This window comes from Mobula hypostoma, chromosome 9 (genome assembly GCF_963921235.1).
Source record: "Mobula hypostoma chromosome 9, sMobHyp1.1, whole genome shotgun sequence".
Lineage (NCBI taxonomy): Eukaryota > Metazoa > Chordata > Chondrichthyes > Myliobatiformes > Myliobatidae > Mobula > Mobula hypostoma.
In genome coordinates, this window is record NC_086105.1 from 147,995,616 (window position 1) to 148,020,549 (window position 24,934).

General features: G+C 51.8%; 1 protein-coding gene across 1 annotated transcript in view; it reads right to left on the minus strand.

Annotated features, from left to right (window-relative positions):
• Window positions 1-24,934, minus strand: part of vwa3a (von Willebrand factor A domain containing 3A) — a 66,314-nt gene that overhangs the window by 34,506 nt on the left and 6,874 nt on the right. Inside the window, exons 6-21 of the mRNA XM_063057526.1 lie at window positions 23,903-24,004; window positions 23,671-23,777; window positions 21,779-21,904; window positions 20,856-20,964; window positions 20,269-20,334; window positions 19,706-19,831; window positions 19,333-19,471; window positions 18,371-18,474; window positions 17,088-17,168; window positions 14,767-14,861; window positions 14,387-14,506; window positions 13,943-14,017; window positions 11,644-11,782; window positions 9,661-9,853; window positions 5,183-5,253; window positions 3,498-3,656 (exon numbers count right to left, since the gene is read on the minus strand). Coding sequence (XP_062913596.1) covers window positions 3,498-3,656; window positions 5,183-5,253; window positions 9,661-9,853; window positions 11,644-11,782; window positions 13,943-14,017; window positions 14,387-14,506; window positions 14,767-14,861; window positions 17,088-17,168; window positions 18,371-18,474; window positions 19,333-19,471; window positions 19,706-19,831; window positions 20,269-20,334; window positions 20,856-20,964; window positions 21,779-21,904; window positions 23,671-23,777; window positions 23,903-24,004 — 1,812 coding nt within the window. The remainder of the gene's footprint in view (window positions 1-3,497; window positions 3,657-5,182; window positions 5,254-9,660; window positions 9,854-11,643; window positions 11,783-13,942; window positions 14,018-14,386; window positions 14,507-14,766; window positions 14,862-17,087; window positions 17,169-18,370; window positions 18,475-19,332; window positions 19,472-19,705; window positions 19,832-20,268; window positions 20,335-20,855; window positions 20,965-21,778; window positions 21,905-23,670; window positions 23,778-23,902; window positions 24,005-24,934) is intronic.

Sequence of the window (24,934 nt, forward strand, 5' to 3'; positions counted from 1 at the left end):
CTCCACACCGTCCCATCACACACTCCTGGGGTCAGACACAGAGTGAATCTCCCTCCTCACCGTCCCATCACACACTCCCGGGGTCAGACACAGAGTGAAACTCCCTCCACATCGTCCCATCACACATTCCCGGGGTCAGACACAGAGTGAAACTCCCTCCTCACCGTCCCATCACACACTCCCGGGGTCAGACACAGAGTGAATCTCCCTCCACATCGTCCCATCACACACTCCCGGGGTCAGACACAGAGTGAAGCTCCCTCCACATCGTCCCATCACACACTCCCGGGGTCAGACACAGAGTGAAACTCCCTCCACACTGTCCCATCACACACTCCCGGGGTCAGTCACAGAGTGAAACTCCCTCCACATCGTCCCATCACACACTCCCGGGTCAGACACAGAGTGAAGCTCCCTCCACACCGTCCCATCACACACTCCCAGGGTCAGACACAGAGTGAAACTCCCTCCACACTGTCCCATCACACACTCCCGGGGTCAGACACAGAGTGAATCTCCCTCCACATCGTCCCATCACACACTCCCAGGGTCAGACACAGAGTGAAGCTCCCTCCACATCGTCCCATCACACACTCCCAGGGTCAGACACAGAGTGAAGCTCCCTCCACATCGTCCCATCACACACTCCCAGGGTCAGACACAGAGTGAAGCTCCCTCCACATCGTCCCATCACACACTCCCGGGGTCGGACACAGAGTGAAACTCCCTCCACACTGTCCCATCACACACTCCCAGGGTCAGACACAGAGTGAAACTCCCTCCTCACCGTCCCATCACACACTCCCGGGGTCAGACACAGAGTGAAACTCCCTCCTCACCGTCCCATCACACACTCCCGGGGTCAGACACAGAGTGAAACTCCCTCCTCACCGTCCCATCACACACTCCCGGGGTCAGACACAGAGTGAAACTCCCTCCTCACCGTCCCATCACACACTCCCGGGGTCAGACACAGAGTGAAGCTCCCTCCACACCGTCCCATCACACACTCCCGGGTCAGACACAGAGTGAAACTCCCTCCACACCGTCCCATCACACACCCCCGGGGTCAGACACAGAGTGAAACTCCCTCCACACCGTCCCATCACACACTCCCGGGGTCAGACACAGAGTGGAACTCCCTCCTCACCGTCCCATCACACACTCCCGGGGTCGGACACAGAGTGAAGCTCCTTCCACATCGTCCCATCACACACTCCCAGGTCAGACACAGAGTGAAGCTCCCTCCACACCGTCCCATCACACACTCCCGGGGTCAGACACAGAGTGAAGCTCCCTCCACACCGTCCCATCACACACTCCCGGGGTCAGACACAGAGTGAAGCTCCCTCCACACCGTCCCATCACACACTCCCGGGGTCAGACACAGAGTGAAGCTCCCTCTACACTGTCCCATCACACACCCCCGGGGTCAGACACAGAGTGAAACTCCCTCCACACTGTCCCATCACACACTCCCGGGGTCAGACACAGAGCGAAACTCCCTCCACACTGTCCCAGCACACACTCCCGGGGTCAGACACAGAGTGAATCTCCCTCCACATCGTCCCATCACACACTCCCGGGGTCAGACACAGAGCGAATCTCCCTCCACACTGTCCCATCACACATTCCCTGGGTCAGACACAGAGTGAATCTCCCTCCACACCGTCCCATCATACACTCCCGGGGTCAGTCACAGAGTGAAACTCCCTCCACACTGTCCCATCACACACTCCCGGGGTCAGACACAGAGTGAAGCTCCCTCTACACTGTCCCATCACACACTCCCGGGGTCAGACACAGAGTGAAACTCCCTCCACACTGTCCCATCACACACTCCCGGGGTCAGACACAGAGTGAAGCTCCCTCTACACTGTCCCATCACACACTCCCGGGGTCAGACACAGAGTGAAACTCCCTCCACACTGTCCCATCACACACTCCCGGGGTCAGACACAGAGTGAATCTCCCTCCACACCGTCCCATCACACACTCCCGGGGTCAGACACAGAGCGAAACTCCCTCCACACTGTCCCAGCACACACTCCCGGGGTCAGACACAGAGTGAATCTCCCTCCACATCGTCCCATCACACACTCCCGGGGTCAGACACAGAGCGAATCTCCCTCCACACTGTCCCATCACACATTCCCGGGGTCAGACACAGAGTGAATCTCCCTCCACACCGTCCCATCATACACTCCCGGGGTCAGTCACAGAGTGAAACTCCCTCCACACTGTCCCATCACACACTCCCGGGGTCAGACACAGAGTGAAGCTCCCTCTACACTGTCCCATCACACACTCCCGGGGTCAGACACAGAGTGAAACTCCCTCCACACTGTCCCATCACACACTCCCGGGGTCAGACACAGAGTGAAGCTCCCTCTACACTGTCCCATCACACACTCCCGGGGTCAGACACAGAGTGAAACTCCCTCCACACTGTCCCATCACACACTCCCGGGGTCAGACACAGAGTGAATCTCCCTCCACATCGTCCCATCACACACTGCTGAGGTCAGACACACACTGTCCCATCACACATTCCCGGGGTCAGACACAGAGTGAATCTCCCTCCACACCGTCCCATCACACACTCCTGGGGTCAGACACAGAGTGAAGTTCCCTCCACACCGTCCCATCACACACTCCTGTGTCAGACACAGAGTGAAACTCCCTCCACAACGTCCCATCACACTCTCCCGGGGTCAGACACAGACTGAAGCTCCCTCCGCACTGTCCCATCACACACTCCCAGGGTCAGACACAGAGTGAAGCTCCCTCTACACTGTCCCATCACACACTCCTGGGGTCAGACACAGAGTGAAGCTCCCTCCACACCGTCCCATCACACACTCCCGGGGTCAGACACAGAGTGAAGTTCCCTCCACACACTCCTGGGTCAGACACAGAGTGAAGTTCCCTCCACACTGTCCCATCACACACTCCCGGGGTCAGACACAGAGTGAATCTCCCTCCACACCGTCCCATCAGACACTCCCGGGGTCAGACACAGACCGTCCCATCACAAACTCCCGGGGTCAGACACAGAGTGAAGTTCCCTCCACACTGTCCCATCACACACTCCCGGGGTCAGACACAGAGTGAAGTTCCCTCCACACTGTCCCATCACACACTCCCGGGGTCAGACACAGAGTGAATCTCCCTCCACACCGTCCCATCAGACACTCCTGGGTCAGACACAGAGTGAAACTCCCTCCACAACGTCCCATCACACACTCCCGGGGTCAGACACACACCGTCCCATCAGACACTCCCGGGGTCAGACACAGAGTGAATCTCCCTCCACACCGTCCCATCAGACACTCCTGGGTCAGACACAGAGTGAAGCTCCCTCCACACCGTCCTATTCTGCACTTCTAAGACCGTGGAGCTGTGTGGTTGATTGAGTCTGTGGTGATGCCAGCTCTCCAGTGCTGGTGTAATGCTGATAGCTACAATCTCATGACTGGATGTACTGGGGGTCTCACCATCCTGGCCAGAGACAGGGCTGTGGGCTTTGGAGCCAGCAGCTTCGGAGGGTGCCGATCGCCCTTTCTCAACGCCTGCTGCAGACCCTCGGCTGGGACCACCGTGTCTTCTCGAGGCCTCCCCGAGCGTTGGCGTAGCGACTGCAGCAGCAGGGCACTCTGCAGGGGTTGGGGTAGAAAGCACAGCAGTCAGTTTTCCGAACACATGTGGAGTACTGCGGGCAGTTTGTGGCTCCACATCCACGAAGGGATGTACTGCCATTGGAGAGAATCCCGAGGACCTTCAGAGGAATGATTCCCGGGAATGAACGGTTTAGCACACGACGAGCGCTGGATGGCTCTGGGCCTGTACTTGCTACAGTTTAGAAGAACGAGGGGAAATCTTATTGAACTCTACCAAATACTGAAAGCCGCGGTGGAGTGAACGTGGGGAGGGTGTCTCCTACAGTGGGGGAGTCTACGACCAGAGGGCACAGCCTCAGAATAGAGGGGCACCCATTTAGAAAGGAGATGGGGAGGAATTTCGTTAGCCAGAGAGTGGTGAATCTGTGGAACTCGTTGCCGCAGGTGGCTGTGGAGCCCAAGTCATTGTGTGGTTATCCGAGAACTCCCAGGCACGGATGTGACCCCCGGAAGGGCGTCAGGCAGTCAACTCGGATAGAGCCTTCAACCACCCACCACCCAGACCTGTGAATGGCCAGGAGGAAGATAAAGAAGAGATCGGTGGGGTGGGGGGGGGGTCTCCTGGTCCGCTTACTCCTGGGCCAGGCAGTGAGCAGTCGAGGGCTCTGCCCAAGATGACTCCTGCCCTCAGCTGCAATGCCCTGGTAAAGGTTTCACTGCTAACTGTGTTTGGGCTACTGTTAGAGTGCTGAGGAATGAAATGCCCGGGAGGAAAGACGTTTCACATCCACGCCCAGGTGTTCCTGGAGAAGCAAGTGTGTGGTATCCACTGTCACAGAGGGGGAGTGCTGAGAACAGTAGGCCCCTCAGGGACTTAAATGCTCTGTAGAAAATAGTAATCATATTTTAATTTGAAATTGTAAGTAGTTTTGTGATCCCTGATTATTACACTTAGCGGCCACTTTATTAAGTACTACGATAAATCTGCTCATATCTGATCAGCCAATCATGTGGCAGCAGCTCAATGCATAAAAGCATGCAGACATGGTCAAGACGTTCAGTTGTTGTTCAGACCAAACATCAGAATGGGGAAGAGAATTGATCTACGTGACTTTGATCGTGGAATGATTGCTGGTGCCAGATGAGGTGGTTTGAGTATCTCAGAAACTGCTGATCTCCTGGGATTTTCATTCACAACAGTCTCTAGAGTTTACAGAGAGTGGTGTGAAAAACAAAAAAACATCCAGTGAGCAGCAGTTCTGTGGGTGAAATCGCCTTGTTAATGAGAGAGGTCAGAGGAGAATGGTCAGATTGTTTCAAGCTGACAGGAAGGTGACAGTAACTCAGATAACCACACATTACAACAGTGATGTGCAGAAGAGCATCTCTGAATGCACAATATGTCAAACCTTGAAGTGGATGGGCTACAGCAGCAGAAGACCATGAACATCCAACCAGGGGATACCTAATAAAGTGGCCACTGAGTATATTAAAAACATACAGCTACAGGGGTCTGGCCTGGAACATCGGCAGTGTCTAATACAGCAACAATTGAGCAGTACCTTTTCAGAATAGTTAGCTGCTTTCTCCATTTCAGCCGATATAAGCTGAATATCGTCACTCTCAATGATACCTAAAACCAGACCAAAGGAGGAGATGTTCAGTGACCAGGGTAATGGTTAACCCTTCTCTGCTGTTGAATTAGATTGTATAGTAGTTGTTTTTTTTGCAGTTTAACAATTTACGCTTGCTTGTATTTTATGTAACTACTTACAAACATGTAACTGTTTAGTATGTATCCTAGTGGTCACAGTATGTATATGGAATTGTTCAGTGTGCCCCCTAGTGGTCACAGTATGTATATGGAATTGTTCAGTGTGCCCCCTAGTGGTCACGGTATGTATATGGAATTGTTCAGTGTGCCCCCTAGTGGTCGCAGTATGTATATGGAATTGGTCAGTGTGCTCCCTAGTGGTCACAGTATGTATATGGAATTGTTCAGTGTGCCCCCTAGTGGTCACGGTATGTATATGGAATTGTTCAGTGTGCCCCCTAGTGGTCACGGTATGTATATGGAATTGTTCAGTGTGCCCCCTAGTGGTCACGGTATGTATATGGAATTGCTCAGTGTGCCCCCTAGTGGTCACAGTGTGTATATGGAATTGTTCAGTGTGCCCCCTAGTGGTCGCAGTGTGTAGATGTAATTATTCAGCCTGCCCCCCTAGTGGTTTCACTTCTCTCTCTTTCTGGAAGCTTCTTTGGTATCACATTATTTGAAAAGCAACTATCTGATTGGTTACCTCTTATCTACAAATATGAATGGAATGTCTCTTTTCTGTGGTACAAGAAAGGTTGAGCATCTTGGTCTACTATCTTCCTTACCTTTCTATTTTTTTGCATGTGCCTGCGTGCGTGCTAATCTGAGCGTGTGTGTCTACGCGTGCGTGCGTCCGTGATGATGTCCTTTTCATAGCTTTTTACAAGGCACAAAGCGAGAGAGAGACTGTGTGGCCCCACCACTCCTCACACAGACATTTTCACAGTATCTTTCCCCATATTTTACGAGGTCGAGTTGCGATCTCGACACTCAACCCGACACGGATGGGAAGTGTACCCGGGGGCAGCCCTGACCGGTTTCGAACCCGGGAACCTCCGCTCCCGGCTCGGGCACCGACGTCATTGTGCCACCAGCCGGCCTCATACCTTTCTTCTTAAGATTCATACTACTTTTCTTTTCCAATTCTCTTCGTTCTATTAACGCTTAATAAAACAATCGTAAAGTTTTATGTCTTTTGAAAGAGCCTTGGATCAAAAGCATTGGAATCCAACACTGGTGACAGTGCAGATGCCCACTGGCCTGCCGCTCTTTGGGGGCCTCCACAGGGTGCCCGCCCAGACTGTCGGTGACCACTGGCTGCATTGAGAGGGACCCACCCATCCTGGGGGCCCCGAGACCGCTACAGAGCCACCGCCAACACTGGACACCTGGGAACTGATCTCCGAGGGCAACACTGGATCAGTGGAAGCAAGTGGCATGGTAGCAGAGCGGTTAACGCAGCGCACTACCGCACCAGTCGCCTGAGTTCAATTTCCATCTCTGTCTGTAAGGAGGCTGTACTGCTGTAAGGGAAAGGGCTAATAACTTGAGAGTCAGGCTGTGGATTGTTCCTAGTAAATCTCTCTCTCCACATACAACCCTGAGATACATTTCCTTGCAGACATACTCAATAAATCCATAAATAACAAATCAATGAAAGACTGCATCAAATTGGGCATTCAACCAGTGTTCAATAGACAACAAACTGTGTAAATATAAAAAGAAAGAAAGAACAATAATAAACAAATGACAAAGCAATAAATATCGAGGTCATGAGGTGAAGAGTCCTTAAAAGTGAGTCCATGGGTTGTGGGAACATTTCAGTGATGCCATGCCCAATCAGGAATCTCTCAATCTCTTCCTTAAATACACCTCAGAGGCCTGGCCTCAGCAGCTGCCTGTAGTAACAAATTCCACCAATTCACCACACTCTGAATCTCTGTTTTGAAAGGATGCCCCTCTATCCTGAGGCTGTGCCCTCTTGTCCTCGACTCCCCCACCATGGCAAGCATCCTTCCCACATCTACCCTCTAGGCCTTTTCAACATACGAAAGGTTTTAATGAAATCCCCTCTCATCCTCTGAATTCTGGTGAGTACATACCCAGAGCCATCAAACGTCCCTTTTAGGATAACACTTTCATTCCTGGAATCATCCTTGTGAACCTCCTCTAGACCCTCTCCAGTGCCAGCACATCTCTTCTAAGATGAGAAGTCCAAAACTGTTCACAATACCCAAGGTGAGGCCTCACCAGTGCCTTATAAAGCCTCAGCATCACGTCCCTGCTCTTGTATTCTAGACCTCTTGAAATGAATCCTAACATTGCATTTGCCTTCCTCACCACTGACTCTATCTGCAAGTTAACCTTTAGGATGTTCCTCACAAGGACTCACAAGACCCTTTGCATCTCAGATTTTTGAATTTTCTCCCCATTTAGAAAATAATCCACATATTTATTTCTAAGTGCATGACCATGCATTTTCCAACATTGTATTTAATTTGCCATTCTCCTTACCCATTCTCCTATCCCGGAAACGGGCAGCTGAGGAGACCCCCCCACCCCCAAGCCCCTGTGCGGACAGCCTGGCGATGTTCTGGGGGTACGTTTGCGCTTAGATAAACATGGAGAGGGAACACACAGTTGTTGAGAAATAACTCTATTTCCCATTGTCCCAATTTGGTTACACCGTTTGTTTGGGGGTCAGGTAACACCCGATGTGTGACAGAGGAGATCACCTGACACCGAAATCAGAGAGTTCAAGTTCATTGACATCTGACTGTACAACTGAACGAAACACCCTTCCTCCGGACCACGGTGCACCCACAGAACATATACCACACACAGCACATCAAACAGAATTTTACTACAAACCAGTTAATAAAATATAATTCAAAATGCATGTAGTGTGTAGCAAAGGTAAACAGTAAACAGCTCGCTGTCCCAGTGACGAGACCTCGGTGGTGACAGGGTATTCATCAGTCTCCCAGCCTGAGGGAAGAAGCTGTTACCCAGTCTGACAGTCCTAGTCCTGATGCTCCTGTCCCTCCTTCCTGAGGGTAGTGGCTCTGAGAGATTGTGGGACGGGTCCTGATGCTCCTGTCCCTCCTTCCTGAGGGTAGTGGCTCTGAGAGATTGTGGGATGGGTCCTGATGCTCCTGTCCCTCCTTCCTGAGGGTAGTGGCTCTGAGAGATTGTGGGATGGGCGGTCGGGATCCTCAACAATGCTTTGGGCTCTTCCACCACTACGCTCTCAGTAAGTGTCACGAATGGGGGAGGGAGACCCTGGAGATCCTCTTGGCAGTTTTTACTGTCCCGAGACCATTGGGAACATCCTTGACAGAGACTGGAACATTTTAATCTAATTGAGTTTGTGTTATTAATTTTTGCTAAGGAATTTGTGAAGATTCGGTAGGACATCGGAGAGCATATTGACAGGCTGCCTGGTCTGGAAACACCAATGACCCTGAGTGGAAAACCCAGTCCATCGTGGGTAAAACCCTCCCCACTACCGAGCACATCTACATGAAACACTGTCGCAGGAAAGTAGCATCCATCATCAGAGACCCCCACCACCCAGCACATGCTCTCTTCTCAAACCAGAGAAAACCTGCAGGTGCTGGAAATCAAAGCAGCACACACAAAATGCTGGAGGAACTCAGCAGGCCAGGCAGCATCCGTGGCAAAGAGTAAACAGTCGACAGTTCAGGCCCAGGCCCTTCATCAGGAGCGGAGGAAAAAGATGAGGAGTCCGAGTAAGGAGGTTGGGGGAGGGGAGGAAGAGGTACAAGGGAGCAGGCGATAGATGAAACCGGGAGAGGTACAGGGGCTGAAATAAAGAGCTGGGAAGCAGGAGAGGACAGAAGGCCGTGGAAGAAAGGGAGGAGGAGGATCACCAGGGGGAGGAGATGGGCAGGTAAGGAGATAAGGTGAGACAGGGAAATGGGAACGGGGAACAGGGAAGGAGAGGGGAGGGCATTTCTGGAAGCTCTCAAACTGCTCTCACCACCAATGGCCTCTCAAGGAATCTTCACCTTATGTTCTCGATATTTATGGCTGATTTATTTTATTATTATTGTATTTGCAGAGTTTGTTGTCTTTGCCCACTGGTTGAGCACCCAAGCTGGTGTGGTCTTTCATTGGTTCTGTTATGTTATTATTCTATAGACATATTGAGTGTGTCCACAAGATAATGAATCTCTGGCTTGTGGATGGTGACGTGTACTTTGATAATAAATTTACTTTGAACTTTCTCACTGTTTTTGTCTCTCTGATTTAGTATTGTAGAACATGATTTGTAACAAAAAGTTTTTTGTTAAAGGGTACTGCCCCAGGGATTAGCAGACTCTGGAGGGTCACCCACTGCACCCACCCCCCTCCCCTGCACAGGCAGATCCCAGTACTGACGGGGGGGGGTCACCCTCCCCTCCTCGCGCTCTCACTCACCTGACTCCTGGAACCAGTGGAACCTCCCACCGCCACTCCTCGCCAGTTCCCGGAGGGCATCCGCCGTGTCCCGTGGGGAGGCGTAGCGGGGCATTACTGTGCCCTCGGGTTGGGGGTCAACGCTGAAGAGACAGGTATGGAGATGGAGGTCGCGACCAGCACAAACCTCAGTGACGTAGGAGGAGATGGTGACCTGTGGAAAAGGAAGGGGGGGGTGGGTACAGAGGGTCAGATCTCCCAAGGGTGGTGACCTCTCCCACCCCCACCCCACCGTCGGCAAGCTCTGGGATCAGAGGTCCGTTTGAGTCCGAAGTTCAAAGTCCCGTGGTCAATTTGTCCCAGGATTTACACCAGCAGTCAAGGTCTGAACATCAAAGACCAAACTCAGCAGGTCTGGAATTCCGAAGTCCAAAGTCTGAGGGTCTATGCCAGAGGGTGGAGGTAGGAGGCCGTTGTTTACGATTCCAAGAGTCTGGGGCCAGGGACTGGAAGCCAGAGGCCTGGAGGTGAGCAGTCATGATGCTGGAGGCCTGTACTGTTTGTATCTGTGTGTGGGTGGGAGGGTGCAAAAGGGGCTCGTTTGGCTGTTGTCTTGTTCGGTTCTCGTTGCTTGTGTTGTTTTGTGAACATTGTGGGCCTGCTCTGTTGGCACCAGAGTGTGTGGTGACACATGCGGGCTGTCCTCAGCACATCCTTGGGATGCGTTGGCTGCTAACGCAAACGACATATTTCACTGTATGTATCGATGTACTTGTGATAAATAAACTAATCTGAGTCTGAAATCTGGAGCTCGCCCAACACGTGGCCTCTGGGCGAGGCCATATCGGTCCGTCCCACCCTCTAACCACGTCATGACCCCTCTCCTCGACCTCAGCACCACTTTCCTCTGCCATCAGAATGCCTCCCACCCCACACCAAGTAAACAATCTCGAAACAGGGGAGGCAGCTCAAGCACCAACTTGCTGAGGCAGGCCCGGCCAAGTGGCCATTCACAGACATGCTAGCCCTTCTTCCAGGCCCTGGCGTCCGGGTGTCCTTGGAGAGGGTGCACACGGTATCCATGGGAACAAAGTGCCATTGGTGGCTCCACACCCTGCCTCCCCCAGAGAACTGACTGTGTCATTAATGACACAACCTTACTTTAATTTGAACTACAATATCTGGAAACTTGAAGATGTACAGCGTTTGGTGCTGTCTGGATTAAGCTTTTGTAGAAACACAACACCTTTATTACGGCGGAAGTCCATCTTTCAGTGTTCCAGCCCCCTCCCCGCCCCCTCCTACTCCAGGCACAACACAGGAGATCTCTCCTCATCACCCCCCCCATGGTCTTCAGGTTACAGGACCCACCTGACACCCTCCCACCTTCCTGACCTATCTCACAAGAATGTAGCCAGGACTTGAGTTATAGGGAAGAGGTTGAATAGGTTCAGATTTTATTCCCTGGAGCGTAGGAGAACGAGGGGAGATTTGATAGAGGTAGACAAGATTATGAGGGGTATAGACAGGGTAAGCGCAAGCAGGCTTTTTCCACTGAGGCTGGGTGAGGTTAGAACTAGAGGTTCTGCGGATGCTGGAAATCCAGAGCAACACACACAAAATGCTGTGGGAACTCAGCAGGTCAGGCAGCGACTATGGACATGAATAAGCAGCCGATGCCTCAGGCTGAGGCCCTTCATCAGGGCTGTAGCTGAGTGTAGAACTAGAGGTCATCGGTTATGGCTGAAAGGTGAAATATTTATGAGGAACATGAGGGGGAACATCTTCACTCAGAGGGTGGTGAGGGTGTGGAATGAGCTGCCAGTGGAAGCAGCTTCCATTGTAACATCTAAGAGAAGTTTGGATAAGTGCGCGGATGGGAGGGGTGTGGGCAGAAGATGGGGTTGAAATGGACTGGATGGGATAAAGGCCCCATTTCTGTGATCTCTGAGTGCTTTTGATCTCAGGCGACCGGGACCTGCGGTATTAGTGGTGAGGTCCTACCCGTGGCTGGTCAGGAATGCCGGTGGTGAGGAGGTAGATGCCGCAGGGAGCCTGGAGGTCGGCTGGATCCGTCTCCACCGCAGCCTTCATTGCGGCCAGCAGGTTCCGGCTGCCTTCACACCGCAGGGACAGGCTCCACCTGGAGTAACGATAAGGGTCAGCTTATATAAAGATTCCCCAACCACCACTACTTCATCAATTCCTGTCAGTCACCTTGTGTACAGACACCTAGCGTCACTTCATGGACATACAATCAATCTGTGTATACAAGATATCTTGTGATTTATATTTATTGTGCTTCTTTATTTTTGTGTTCTTTATCTGATTGTGTTTTTTTGTGCTGCATCAGATCCAGAGTAACAATTATTTTGTTCTCCTTTACACTTGTGTACTGGAAGTGACATTAAGCAATCTTGAATCTTGAACTTGCCACCTGTACATTGAATTGAATCGCCTTTATTACTTACAGCCTTCAAATACATGAGGAGTAAAAATCTTTACATCATGTCTCCGTTCAAATGTGCAATGTGCAATTTATAGTAATTTATAATAAATAATATGTACAACAGGACAGTCAATATAACATAGAAATACAATTGTATCAGCATGAATTAATCAGTCTGATGGCCTGGTGGAAGAAGCTGTCCCGGAGCCTGTTGGTTCTGGCTTTTATGCTGCGGTACCACTTCCCGGATGGTAGCAGCTGGAATAGATTGTGGTCAGGGTGACTTGGGTCCCCAGTGATCTTCCGGGCCCTTTTTACACACCTGTCTCTATAAATGTCCTGAATATTGGGAAGTTCACAACTACAGATGTGCTGGGCTGTCCGCACCACTCTCTGCAGAGTCCTGTGATTAAGGGAGGTACAGTTCCCATACCAGGCAGTGATGCAGCCAGTCAGGATGCTCTCAGTTGTGCCCCTGTAGAAAGTTCTTAGAACATGGGGGCCCATACCAAACTTCTTCAACTGGCTGAGGTGAAAGAGGCGTTGTTGTGCCATTTTCACCACACAGCTGGTGTGTACAGACCATGTGAGATCCTCAGTGATGTTTATGCTGAGGAACTTAAAGCTGTTCACCCTCTCAACCCCAGATCCATTGATAGGAGTTAGCCCGTCTCCATTCTTCCTGTAATCCACAACCAGCTCCTTTGTTTTTGCGGCATTGAGGGAGAGGTTGTTTTCTTGACACCACTGTGTCAGAGAGATGACTTCTTCCCTGTAGGCCACCTCGTTATTGTTTGAGATAAAGCCAATCAATGTAGTGTCGTTGGCAAATTTAATTAGCAGATTGGAGCTGTGGGTGGCGATACAGTCATGGGTATACAGGGAGTAAAGGAGTGGACTCAGTACGCAGCCCTGAGGGGCTCCTGTATTGAGAGTCAGAGGGTTGGAGGTGAGGGAGTCCACTCTTACAACCTGCCAACAATCTGACAGGAAGTCCAGGATCCAGCTACACGAGGCAGAGTGAAGGCCGAGGTCTCTGAGCTTCTTGTCGAGCCTGGAGGGAATTATGGTGTTGAATGCTGAACTGTAGTCCAAGAACAGCATTCTCACATAAGTATCCCTGTTCTCCAGATGTGTAAGGACGGTGTGTAGAGTTGTGGCTATTGAGTCGCCTGTCGATCGGTTGTGTCGGTAGGGGAATTGTAGGGGGTCCAGTGTGGGTGGTAGCATGGTCCTTGACCAGCCTCTCTAAGCATTTGCTATTATTGAGGTGAGTGTGACAGGATGCCAGTCGTTCAGACATGTTACCTTGGTCTTTTTAGGTACCGGAACGATGGTGGATGTTTTGAAGTGGGGGGGGGAACACAGTGAAATGTATCGTTTGAGTCGATTGTCAACACAGTCCGAGGATGTGCTGGAAGCAGCCCACAATGTTATCAAGCTTCTGCTGCCAATATAATGTGCCCACAACTTACTAACCCTAACCCGTACATCTTTTCAGAACGCAGGAGAACGTCCCAATTCCTTAAGGACTGCGGCAGGAATTGAACCTGGATCACCAGCACTGCAAAGCGTTCGCTAACTGCCACACTACCGTGACGCCCTAGCGTACAAGGAGAAAGAGAGGGGGAGGTGAAGGAAGAGCGAGGCACAAGGGAGGGAAGAGGGATTCACCAGACTGCAGTTGCAGGTACACAGCAGACAAGCTGTGGAGGGTGGGGGAGATCGGGGAGCGACAAGGAATGTATAGAGAACAACAGGGGGCTGAGGGTTTAGTTGGAACAGAAACAGAGCAGGGGGCTGGTGTGGTTGGGGGGGTGAGGATTTAGCCGGAACAGAACCACAGGAACTCACCTCCAGGCAGCTTGCAGGTTGTCAGGACTAACGGGAACCAGGCCCGGCTGGAATCGCCTCACCTCCGACCCGAACCTGGACAGGACAACAGTTAACATCCCAGTAAAGAACGGAGACCCCATCTCCCACCAACACCCTACCCATCCCAACGCCCTCCCTCCACGTACATGTACACACACACACACACACACACCGCACAGCCCCAGGGTCACCAAATCCGCTTAGGCTAAGCGGTAAGCAGGAGGAACAGCAAGCTCCAAAGGTCTAGGATTAATGAGAGGAACAAAGGGGGAAGAAAAAGAGAGGGACAGGGTTGGGGCAGAGTGGGAGGGGGTCAGAGAGGGAGGGGGAGAGGGTGGATAGAAAGAAGGAAAATGGAGGGAGGGAGAGGGGAAGGAGGGAGGGTGTGAGAGCGAGGGGCAGGGTGAGAGAAGGTTCACTCACGCTAACAGGTTGAAGGCGTCGCGGTTGGCGAGCTGCTGTTCGAGGAGCAGCCGCAGGGCATGCTGAAGGTGGATGATGTACCTGCCATTGTAGATCGAGGTATCCAACACCACCACCACCCTGTGGGGGCAGAGACCGCAACCCCTCGTCACAGTCACCATACCAACCAGGGTCACCGGGTCGCAGCAACAGTCGCTGGGGTCACTGGGGGGGGGGGTCATGGCCAAGGGGTCGTTGGGAAGTCATGGTCGTCGGGTTACTGGGAGGTCATGGCCATAGGGTCGCCAGGGGTCACAGCTGCAGGATTACCGGGGTTATTGGGGTCACAGCCCCAGGGTCATCAGGGTCATGGCTGCTAGGTGGCAGGGTCAATCACTGACCTTTTCTCACACAGGTTGCCCCACATCCTCCTGCTGCGATTGGACAGCCACTTGATCCTGAGTTCAAACCGGTTCACGGCTCGGGACAGACGCTTCTGCAGAAAGTCCGGGGACACCGGTCAGTCCGGGAACGTCAGGGGGAAGGGAGGGAGAGAGGGGAGAGGAGGTAGATGGGGAGGGAAGGGGTGGGTGAGGGCAGACAGGGGTGAAGAGGGAAAGGAACGGGGAGGGAGAGGGGAGAGAAAGAGGAGAGGGGAGAGAGGTGAAGAGGGAGTAGGAGAGAGAGGGAAGAAGGGAGCAAGAGAGAAATGGGGAGAGAGAAGGGGAGTCGGGGAGGAAACAAAGGAGTGAGAGAAGGGAAAGGGAAGATGGGGAGGAAGGGGAAATGGGGGAAGGGAAGGGGAAGATGGGAGGAGGAAAAGGGACTGGAAAGGGAATGATGGAGCATCACAGACTGGTGCAAGCTGGCGCCAGCAAACGACACGACCAAAGGCGACGTCCTGCAGACAGGTCAGTTATACGTGTTTCTGGTTTCTTGTTACTCTATTTTTTTTTAAATGCTATTTTGATCGGGCAGACTTGCTCCATGGTCAGCAGTCACAGAATGACACAGAGCCAAGCTGGACTGAACTGAACACTCCTGATCTGTTTCAAGGACTCTATGTTTGAAGTTTTATTCTGTGTGATATTTAGATTAGATCAGATTATGAGGACACACAGTCCTCTTTTATTGTCATTTAGTAATGCATGCATTAAGAAATGATACAATATTCCTCCGGTGTGATATCACAGAAACACAGGACAGACCAAAACTGAAAAACTAACAAAACCACATAATTATAACATATAGTTACAACAGTGCAACAATACCATAACTTGATGAAGAACAGGCCATGGGCACGGTAAAAAAAGTTAAAAGTCTCTTGAAAGTCCCACATCTCACGCAGACGGGAGAAGGAAGAAAACTCTCCCTGCCATGCCCGACCACAGTCCGACTCTGAGTCGTCTGAAAACTTCAAGCCTCCGACCAGCCCTCCGACACTGAGCACCGAGCACCATCTCTGCCAAGCACTTCGACCCCAGCCCCGGCAACAGGCAACAAGCAAAGCCAAGGATTTGGGGCCTTCCCCTCCGGAGATTCTCGATCGCACAGTAGCAGTGGCAGCGAAGCGGGTATTTCAGAAGTTTCTCCAGATGTTCCTCCGTGCTTCTCACGGCTGCCTCCATCAAATCAGGATTGTGTGTAAGGGGGTTTCGTCTTTTATGTTACTGCATAGGCTGATTAAAATGGCTTCTTTGTTATGTTATACTTGGGAATGCTTCTTTGTTATGTTAAATGCTGAAAAAGTTCCTGCGCTAGCAGCTTGTTTTGGGTTAGGCTGTGATAAGAAGATGTTACGAACCAATTGGGACAGTTGTTATGCTTTTGGTGTATCTGGAAGATTTGTATGCGCGGGGTTTTGGAGGCAGAAGGTGGGAGAGAGAGACAGAGGATGGACCAGGTGCTGTGATGTCCGCTAACGGGGTCGGACCCCGAGTGGGGCATTCGGCGAGGAGAGGAGACGGAGATGGACTCGTGTGGAATGTCTGGTCGACCACCATTATTGGTCCCAGGCTGCCGGTCGAGGTGGTCCGAGGGGTCGCAGGGTGAAGAAGAAGGGTCCTGAGCTCCAACTGTTTGTGCACGAAGAGATTGAACTTTGATAAGTGTGGCGCCTTTTATTTTCCTTTTATATTTTATTCTCTATTAATTATATAGTTCCAGTAATATCTATAAACTGTAAATCATTTAATCGTATCTGGTGTATTGTCTGTTATTTGGGCGGGGTGGGGTACGTCACACAGCATCCACACAAACTAATTACCCAGTTTGGCGGGGCCGAGGGCTGTTTCCCTAGACGACAGCGAGCCGAGCGACCCTGAGGTTGGCCGGGGGGCTACATGTGCACGGCCCCTATTTAACAAAGATGATATCATTTCACCAGAGGCTGCGCGCGCTGCGTTGCGCCTCCATCTTCTCCTCCCGCTTGTTTTCTGCCATTTGCACGATTTGTTTTTTTCTGCACACTGGGTGTTTGATGTTTTCATTGAACAAGTTCCATGATGTTTCCTTGTTTCGTGGCTGTCTGCGGGAGTTCGAATCCCAGGGTTGATTACTGTCTACGTACTTTGATAATAAATGTACTTCGAATCTTTGAATGCTGGTGGGACAGGTGGAGTGGGACTGAGGGAGAGAGGGCAGAGAGCAGGGAGGAGGAGGGGAGTGAGGGGGAGGGTGAGTGAGGGGAGAGGTGACAATGAAGGGGATGTGTGACCCTCACCTGATACTCGTAGAGTTGGGGTGGGTCCACGTGTAGATTTTTCACCGTCCCGTCACACCACTCCAGCTGCACCATGGCCTTCTGCAAACCAAACACTTTGGTCACCCCTGCTGACCCTCACCTTTCACCCCTGCCGACCCCTCACCCTAGATCCTTGCCCACCCCTCACCTTACACCCCCACTGATCCCTCACCTTACAGCCTCGCCACACACGAGGATGTCATGAGCAGAGCAAACACAAAAAGAGAAATAATGTGTGAGATCATGAAAAGGCAACGTAACTTCATTGGACATGTGATTAGGAAAGAGGAGTTAGAATGCACAGTAATTATGGGAAAGATTGAAGGGAAGAAAGCAAGAGGAAGACAAAGACAAAGACAAATGATGATGAAGACAGCAGCCAGAGAACTGGAAATGAATACCAATGAATTGATCCACTTGACCCGAAACAGGAGTGTGTGGGCCGTGGCAGTCAAAGCTCAAACTGGGCACGGCACCTGATGATGATGATGATAGAAAAATGGAGGCTACGTAGAAGGGAAGGGTTACATTGATCTTGGAGTAGATTAAAAGGTTGGCATAACATCGTGGGCCAAAGGGCCTGTAGTGTTCTATGTGCTAATTACATAACGCTCTGGTCAGGCCACGTTTGGGGGACTGCATTCAGTTCTGGTCACACCACTACAGGAAGGATGTGGAGGAACTGGAGAGGGTGCAAAAGAGATTTACCAGGATGCTAATATATACAGAAAGATTGGACCAACAGGGGTTGTTTTCTCTGGAACGGCGGAGAGGAGACCTGATAAAAGTTCATCCGATTATGAGACACACAGATAGAGTATTGAGTTAGAATCTTTTCTCCCCAGGATTAAAAATCTAATATTAGAGAGCATGCACTTACGGTGAGAGGGGATCAGTTCGAAGAAGATGTGGGACAAGATTTTTTTGACACTCACAGAGTGGTGGGCGACTGGAATGAGCTGCCCGGGGTGGTGTGAAGTGGCTCTGAGGCACGTATGTGTGCAGGGAATGGAGGGATATGGACACTGTGTCATTAACTAGTTCAGCATGGTACTGTGGGCCAAAGGGCCCTATTTCTGAGTTTTGCTGTTCTAAGCAAGTACCTCGCCAGGGAATGGAGTGTGGACAGAACCAGCCTCGGTGGAGACCCCTTTGATGAACAAGAGGGACGGAGGGAGGCAGAAGTTGGGAGGTCCTGAGGACAAGGACTGGGGAGGGAGGTTGGAGTCAGAGGCCGGAAGCTGCCTGAAGGTGGGACCTACCTGATGCAGGGTGGAGGAGACGGTCTTGCGCAGGATGGGGACGAACGCCTCGCACTGGGAGAAGGCGTTTGGAGCCAAGACTTGGTACAGGCCCAGCTTCCTGGCTGGAGGAGAGAGGGGGAGGGGTCAGTGCACAGCAAGATCCAGGCAGGATGGGGCGATGAGTATCACGCAGAGGCAGAGGTCAGCGAGGGCAGGTGTCACCAGAAGCAACAGTCAGTATGCAAATTGCTGAAAGGTCACGGGGAGGGGTTCCTAGAAAAAAGGGGAAGGGTCACAGGGCAGAGGGTCTCTGAGGGAAAATATTAGATAGGACAGGGCCTCTGAGAAGAAAGGTCACTAGGAAATGGGGTCAATGAGGGCAAAGGTCACTGAATGGAAAGGTCAAGGGGATGGGTCACTGAAGGGAAAGGTCCCTGGAGCGTAGAAGAATGAGGGGAGATTTGATAGAGGTATATAAAATTATGATGGGTATAGATAGAGTGAATGCAAGCAGGCTTTTTCCACTGAGGCAAGGGGAGAAAAAAACCAGAGGACATGGGTTAAGGGTGAGGGGGGAAAGGTTTAAAGGGAACATTAGGGGGGGCTTCTTCACACACAGAGAGTGGCGGGAGTATGGAATGAGCTGCCAGACGAGGTGGTAAATGCGGGTTCTTTTTTAACATTTAAGAATAAATTGGACAGATACATGGATGGGAGGTGTATGAGGGATATGGTCCGTATGCAGGTCAGTGGGACTAGGCAGAAAATGGTTCGGCACAGCCAAGAAGGGCCAAAGGGCCTGTTTCTGTGCTGTAGTTTCTATGGTTCTATGGTCACTGAGCGGTAGATCAGGAGGAACAGGGTCACCGAGGGGATAGGTCAGAGGGTGGAGTGTGTTTAAGGAGAAAGGTCACCAGGGTAAAGTTCATGGGCTGAGGGGTCAGGAGGATGATGGCGATGGAGGCGCGAGAACCCAACACCTTTCAGTCCGCTGTGCTTCAGCCACTCAGCCGAGGTTCGAGGCAGGAGGCCAGGGGCCTCGATGGACAGCGGACCCTCGTGGTTGGGTGGCCGGGGGAGGAACCAGGCCAGCGGCATCCCAGCAACTTCTGTCGACACCTAGGCTCGGAAGGGAGAGAGTGGAGTCAGAGGGCCTGGTGTTCGGAGGTCAGTACAGTTCCTGCCCCCTGACCCCACCAGAGTCCAGCTTCCCTAATGCTCCCCCATCATTCCCTCCGCTTTCACCTACCCTCTTCCCTATCCCTCCTCCCCCTCCCCAGGACTCTTCCCTCCCACCACGGCCGTAGACTGCCCCTCACCGACAGCCCCTCCCTCCTGCACCGGCCACCCTACCTCGGCAAGGATGGCGCCCACGGCCTGTCCGAGCAGACCCTCCTTCAGCTTGGCCACCGTCTCCAGCGCCTCGCCTGCTCTCTCCAGCTCCCGAGCCAGGTCTTCTAGGTCAGTGCCCCAGCACGCCTGCAGACAGGACACATGGACAAGTGGCCGACTCCTGCTCCTGTTTCTATGTTCCAATGTTTCTTCCCATCTTCAGCAGGAATTTGAATATCTCTGTTAACTCCTCCCGACCCCCGAACACCCCCCATTCCGGCTTCTCCAACGATCCCTGATGCCAGGTCACTGGGCTGGCTGGCGTTCTTCTCCCCGTGGAGGCTGCTTGACCTCCCAACCATCTTCCCCAGTGTCCTGGTCCTGGCCCCTGGGTTTGGTCTTCATCCCAGGTCCCTCAGTGCCAGGAGGAAGGAATCAAGTTGCCAAGGTACCAGTGGCCCCCGGACACCCCACACCTCCCCCGGCAACAGTAGCCAACTTCCAGAAAAGGGTGTGAAGGAGCTGGGAGCAAAGGGGGGGTGGCCACGTATGCTGGGGTGAGGGGGGGGGCAGCATCGGATTACCTGACTTGCCAGGGTGTAGGAGTGGAAACGTCCTCCCGACATCTCTGCCAGTGATCTCAGCAATGCCTGGAGACAAGGAGCGAGAATCAGTCCTCAGCACATCCAAATCACCGCCCAGAAACAGGACCTTCGGCCCATCAGCTCTATGCCGACCCATTGAGCATCCTACACCAGCCAGTGGACGAATCAGACTAGTTTTGTGTGGGTGAGCTGCGTGGGTTTCCTCCGGGTGCTCCAGCTTCCTCCCACAGTCCAAAGACATACCGGTTAGTAGGGTAATTGGTCATTGTGAATTGTCCTGTGATTAGCTAGGGTTAAATCGGGGGTTACTGGGCGGTGCGGCTGGTTAAGCCAGAATGGCCTGTTCCACGTTGTATTTCTAAATAAATGTAATAAAGATTTTCAGCATCCACAGCATCTCGGTGGTAACTGACCTCGCTTGGAAACCAGCGAACCACAGCTGGGGGAAGGAATTCTTCCGGGAAAAATTTGGGAAGGAAGGTGATCCCACTGTTTCGGGATCACTGAGCTGAGAGAACCCACTGGGCACACCTCACCCTCTCCTCCCCCCAGTCCCGCTGCCTCACCTGGGTCCTGTGATCGCTGCAGTCGAACACCACCGTCTGGATGGGAAGGCTCCTCCCGAGCAGACACTGCTGCAGGTGATCCCACAAAATCTCCGCTGGCTGGTCAGGGCTGCGAGGGGAGGGGGACCTGTGTTTGTAGTGCGTCTTTCACCTGCTCATGTTACCCCCCCCCCACCCCCCCCACCTTTCCCTGGCCCTCCCCCAGCACTGCCAGACCACACAGCGGTGAGTGCAGTCGTCCCCGGAGACCCAGGTTCAACCCTGAGCACCAACCCTGCCTCGAGTCCACGTGCCCGCCCTCGCCGAGGGGTCGGCAGCTTCAGGGTGTCTGAGCATCAACTGTTTATAACGCATTTGTCAGACTGCACTTGGAGTATCGCGGGCCGTTTTGGGCCCATTATCTAAGGAAGGATGTGCTGTCATTGCAGAGAGACCAGAAGAATTCACGGAAATTATTTGGGGAATGAAAGGGTTAATGCATGAGGAGCATTTGATGGCACTGGGCCTGAACTCGCTGGAGTTTCAAAGAATGAGGGGAATCCATTGAAACCTACTGAATATTGAAAGGCCCAGATAGAGTGGATGTGGAGAGGATGTTTCCTATTGTGGGGGGGGGGGGTCTAGGGCCAGAGGGCACAGCCTCAGAATAGAGGAACGTCCATTTAGAACAGAGATGGGGAGGAATTTGTTTGGCCACAGGGTAGTGAATCTGTGGAATTCATTGCCAGGTGGCTGTGGAGGCCAAGCAATTGGGTGCATTTAAAGAATTGGGTATATTTAAGCAATTGGATGTATTTTAGGAGGATGTTGACAGCTTCTTGTTTAGTCAGGGCATCAAGTGTTACAGAGAGGAGTTAGGAGAATAGGGCTGAAAGGGGACCTGAGGTTCTGGGCAGAGCCCCAGGGTCCAGCCCAACTCTTACCAGGTCCCCAGGACGATCAGTAGAGCATCCAGCTGCCTCACTTTCAGCGCCATGTTCAGAGCCTTCAGCAGATTGCAGCTTCCGCAGGGTTGGAGACCTTGAACCCACTGACGGGCTTCGTCCATCCTGTAAAGTGAAAATTAGCAGTCAGGCTGTGACGTATCGGCTAACCATGGACCAGCTGTAATGCACTGATCAGCAATGAATTAGTTCTAATGTGCTCAGCGGCCACTTCACGAGACACGCCTGTACACCTGTAAGGTTCAACGTGTCGTGTGTTCAGAGGTCCTCTTCTGTTCTGGAACGTGTGGTTATTCGACTTCCTGTCAGCTTGAACCAGTCTCAAAGTACATTTATTATCAAAGAATATCCAAATTACACAACCTTGAGATTTGCCTGCTTACAGGCAGCCACTAAGCAAGAAACCTGAAAGAACCCCTTTTAAAAAAGCAAGACCAACACCCAATGCAGATAGGCAGAGAGGAAACATAAATCATTCCAATAATAAAAGCAAGTTCAGCATTCCGAGTCCATGGGCCCAGAGCCTGGAGCCTGGAGTAGACCTGTAGCCTCGGTCTCAGTTCATCACACTGTGGGGCAAATCGCCACAAAGCTGGCAGACACGAGGGGCGTAGTGGCCGGGGCAGTGCCACAGCTTCAGCGCCACGGAGAGAGGAGTGATCATCACGGGAGAGCGAGCGAGCGAAATCAACCTGACCCTCGCCTCCGGTCCTGACACCCTTCCTTCCCAGGCCGGTGATTAAATTGTCCAAACACCGGGTCGTGCCCCTTGGGCCCTGCCGCAGTGACACACCCTCGGCCTGGACCTTGCCATCCAGCCTGAAGACGTTCCCAACCCCCTCTAAGTCTGCTCAGTGCTTAGAACGATCAACCTTGTACCCGGGTTAGATAGACGGGCATCGGAACCCCCCAGCCTCGAATCCTTACTGAAATACTCGCTCCATCTCCATCTCCAGCAGCAACACGATCTCAAACAGGTTACGCTCCAATGGTGCAGCACACCAGCATGGCTCATCGCTTGGCCATTCTCTCTCATTAACAAGGTGTTTTCCCCACAGAAACTGCTGCTCACTGGATGCTTTTTGTTTCTCGCACCATTCTCAGTAAACTCTAGACTGTTGTGCATGAAAATCCCAGGAGATCAGCAGTTTCTGAGATACTCAAACCTCCCTGTCTGGCACCAATAACCATTCCACAGTCAGAGCCACTTAGATCACATTTCTTCCCCGTTCTGATGTTTGATCTGAACAACAACTGAATCTCTTGACCATGTCTGCATGCTTTTATGCATTTTGCTGCCACATGATTGGCTGATCAGATATTTGCATTAATGAGCAGGTGTTAATAACGAGAGGGCTGTCTAAGTTGCATGCCAACTTGGTCAATCTCTCCCATCCACTACATAATGTACTGGGTGGGCACAGGAGTACATTCAGCCAGAGACTCATTCCACCGAGATGCAACACAGAGCGTCATAGAAAGTCATTCCTGCCTGTGGCCATCAAACTTTACAACTCCTCCCTTGGAGGGTCAGACACCCTGAGCCAATAGGCTGGTCCTGGACTTATTTCATAATTTACTGGCATAATTTACATATTACTATTTAACTATTTATGGTTCTATTACTATTTATTATTTATGGTGCAACTGTAACAAAAACCAATTTCCCCCCAGGATCAATAAAGTATGACTATGACTATGTGTACAGGTGTAGCTAATAAAATGGCCACTGAGTGTAGTTTCGATGTACGTGTGATAAATAATCTTTGATGATTAACCCAATTCTGATTCTGTGTTCTGTAACCCAGAGGTGGAAGGTCTGAGACACCAGACACAAGTACTGGGTGGCTGGCGGTCGCAGAGGGACTTACGTGCGGACGTTGAGGTCACGAGCATTCTCCCACAGGGGGTAGAGGTCGCTGCCGAAGGCCAGGAGATAGATCTGTTTGGTGTCCCTCATCTGTTCCTCCAGCAGAGTCTGTCACACAAGACACAGGGGGTAGGCAGGGTCAGTTTATCGTGATGACAGAGAGGTGGATGATGCACAAAACCCGTGCCCATCCCGCACGCAGACGCCTTGCCCCCTCGAGCCAGGACACTAACCAGCAGAGCTCCCTGCAGCTGTCCCTGTCGGCCGAGGCCGCAGTTGGCATCAGAGCAGTCCACCAGCACGCCCAGGTGCTTGCCTCTCACCAGGCCGAACACCTGGGGAGGAAGACAGCCGGTTAGGGCAGGGAACAGCAGCAACAACACAACTCACTACGTCACCACGCAGTCTTCTAACCTTGCTGGGTGTGAGAAACCCCACGGGGACGATTATAAATACGTGTGCTGTTTCTGGGTGACATCTGTATTGCCCTGCACATCAGATTAGAACCAATTCCAGTTCCAATCAGGAAGAAAGCCGCCAGTGTCTGGACTTCATTAGGAGTTCTATGTCTCCAAAGACTTGCAAATTTCTACAGATGTACCATCGAGATTTGGGAACAGCTTCTTTCCAACTCTGATAAGACTGCTGAACGGATCCTGGCCGGGATCTGGGCCGTACCCTCCAAATATCCGGACTTGCCTCTCAGTTCTTTTGCACTACCTTACTTTCCCTTTTCTATTTTCTATTTATGATTTATAATTTAAATTTTTAATATTTACTATCGATTTGTACTGCAGGGAGCACGAAGAGCAGAATCAAATATCACTGTGATGATTGTACGCTCTAGTATCAATTGTTTGGCGACAATAAAGTATAAAGTAAGTATAAAGTATTCTGACTGGTTGCATCACCTTCTGGTCTGGAGGCATCGATACACAGGATCTCCAGAGACTGCCCAGGCTTGTAAACTCAGCCAGGTCCACCACGGGCACTAGCCGCCACCATCGAGGGCATCTTCAGGGGTGATGCCTGAACAGGGTGGCATCACCACCTGTGAGATGGATGCACAGTCGTGTAGCATTTAGCACAACACTCTGCAGCACCAGAAATCACAATCTGCATTGAGTTCCCTGAAGTAGTTTGTACGTCCTCCCCATGAGTACTTGCGATTCCTCCAGGCGCTCGGGTTACCTCCCACATCCCAAAGACGTGCGGGTTCCGGTTAGGAAGGTTTGACAGGTTATGCTGCTGCCAGAAGCATGGCG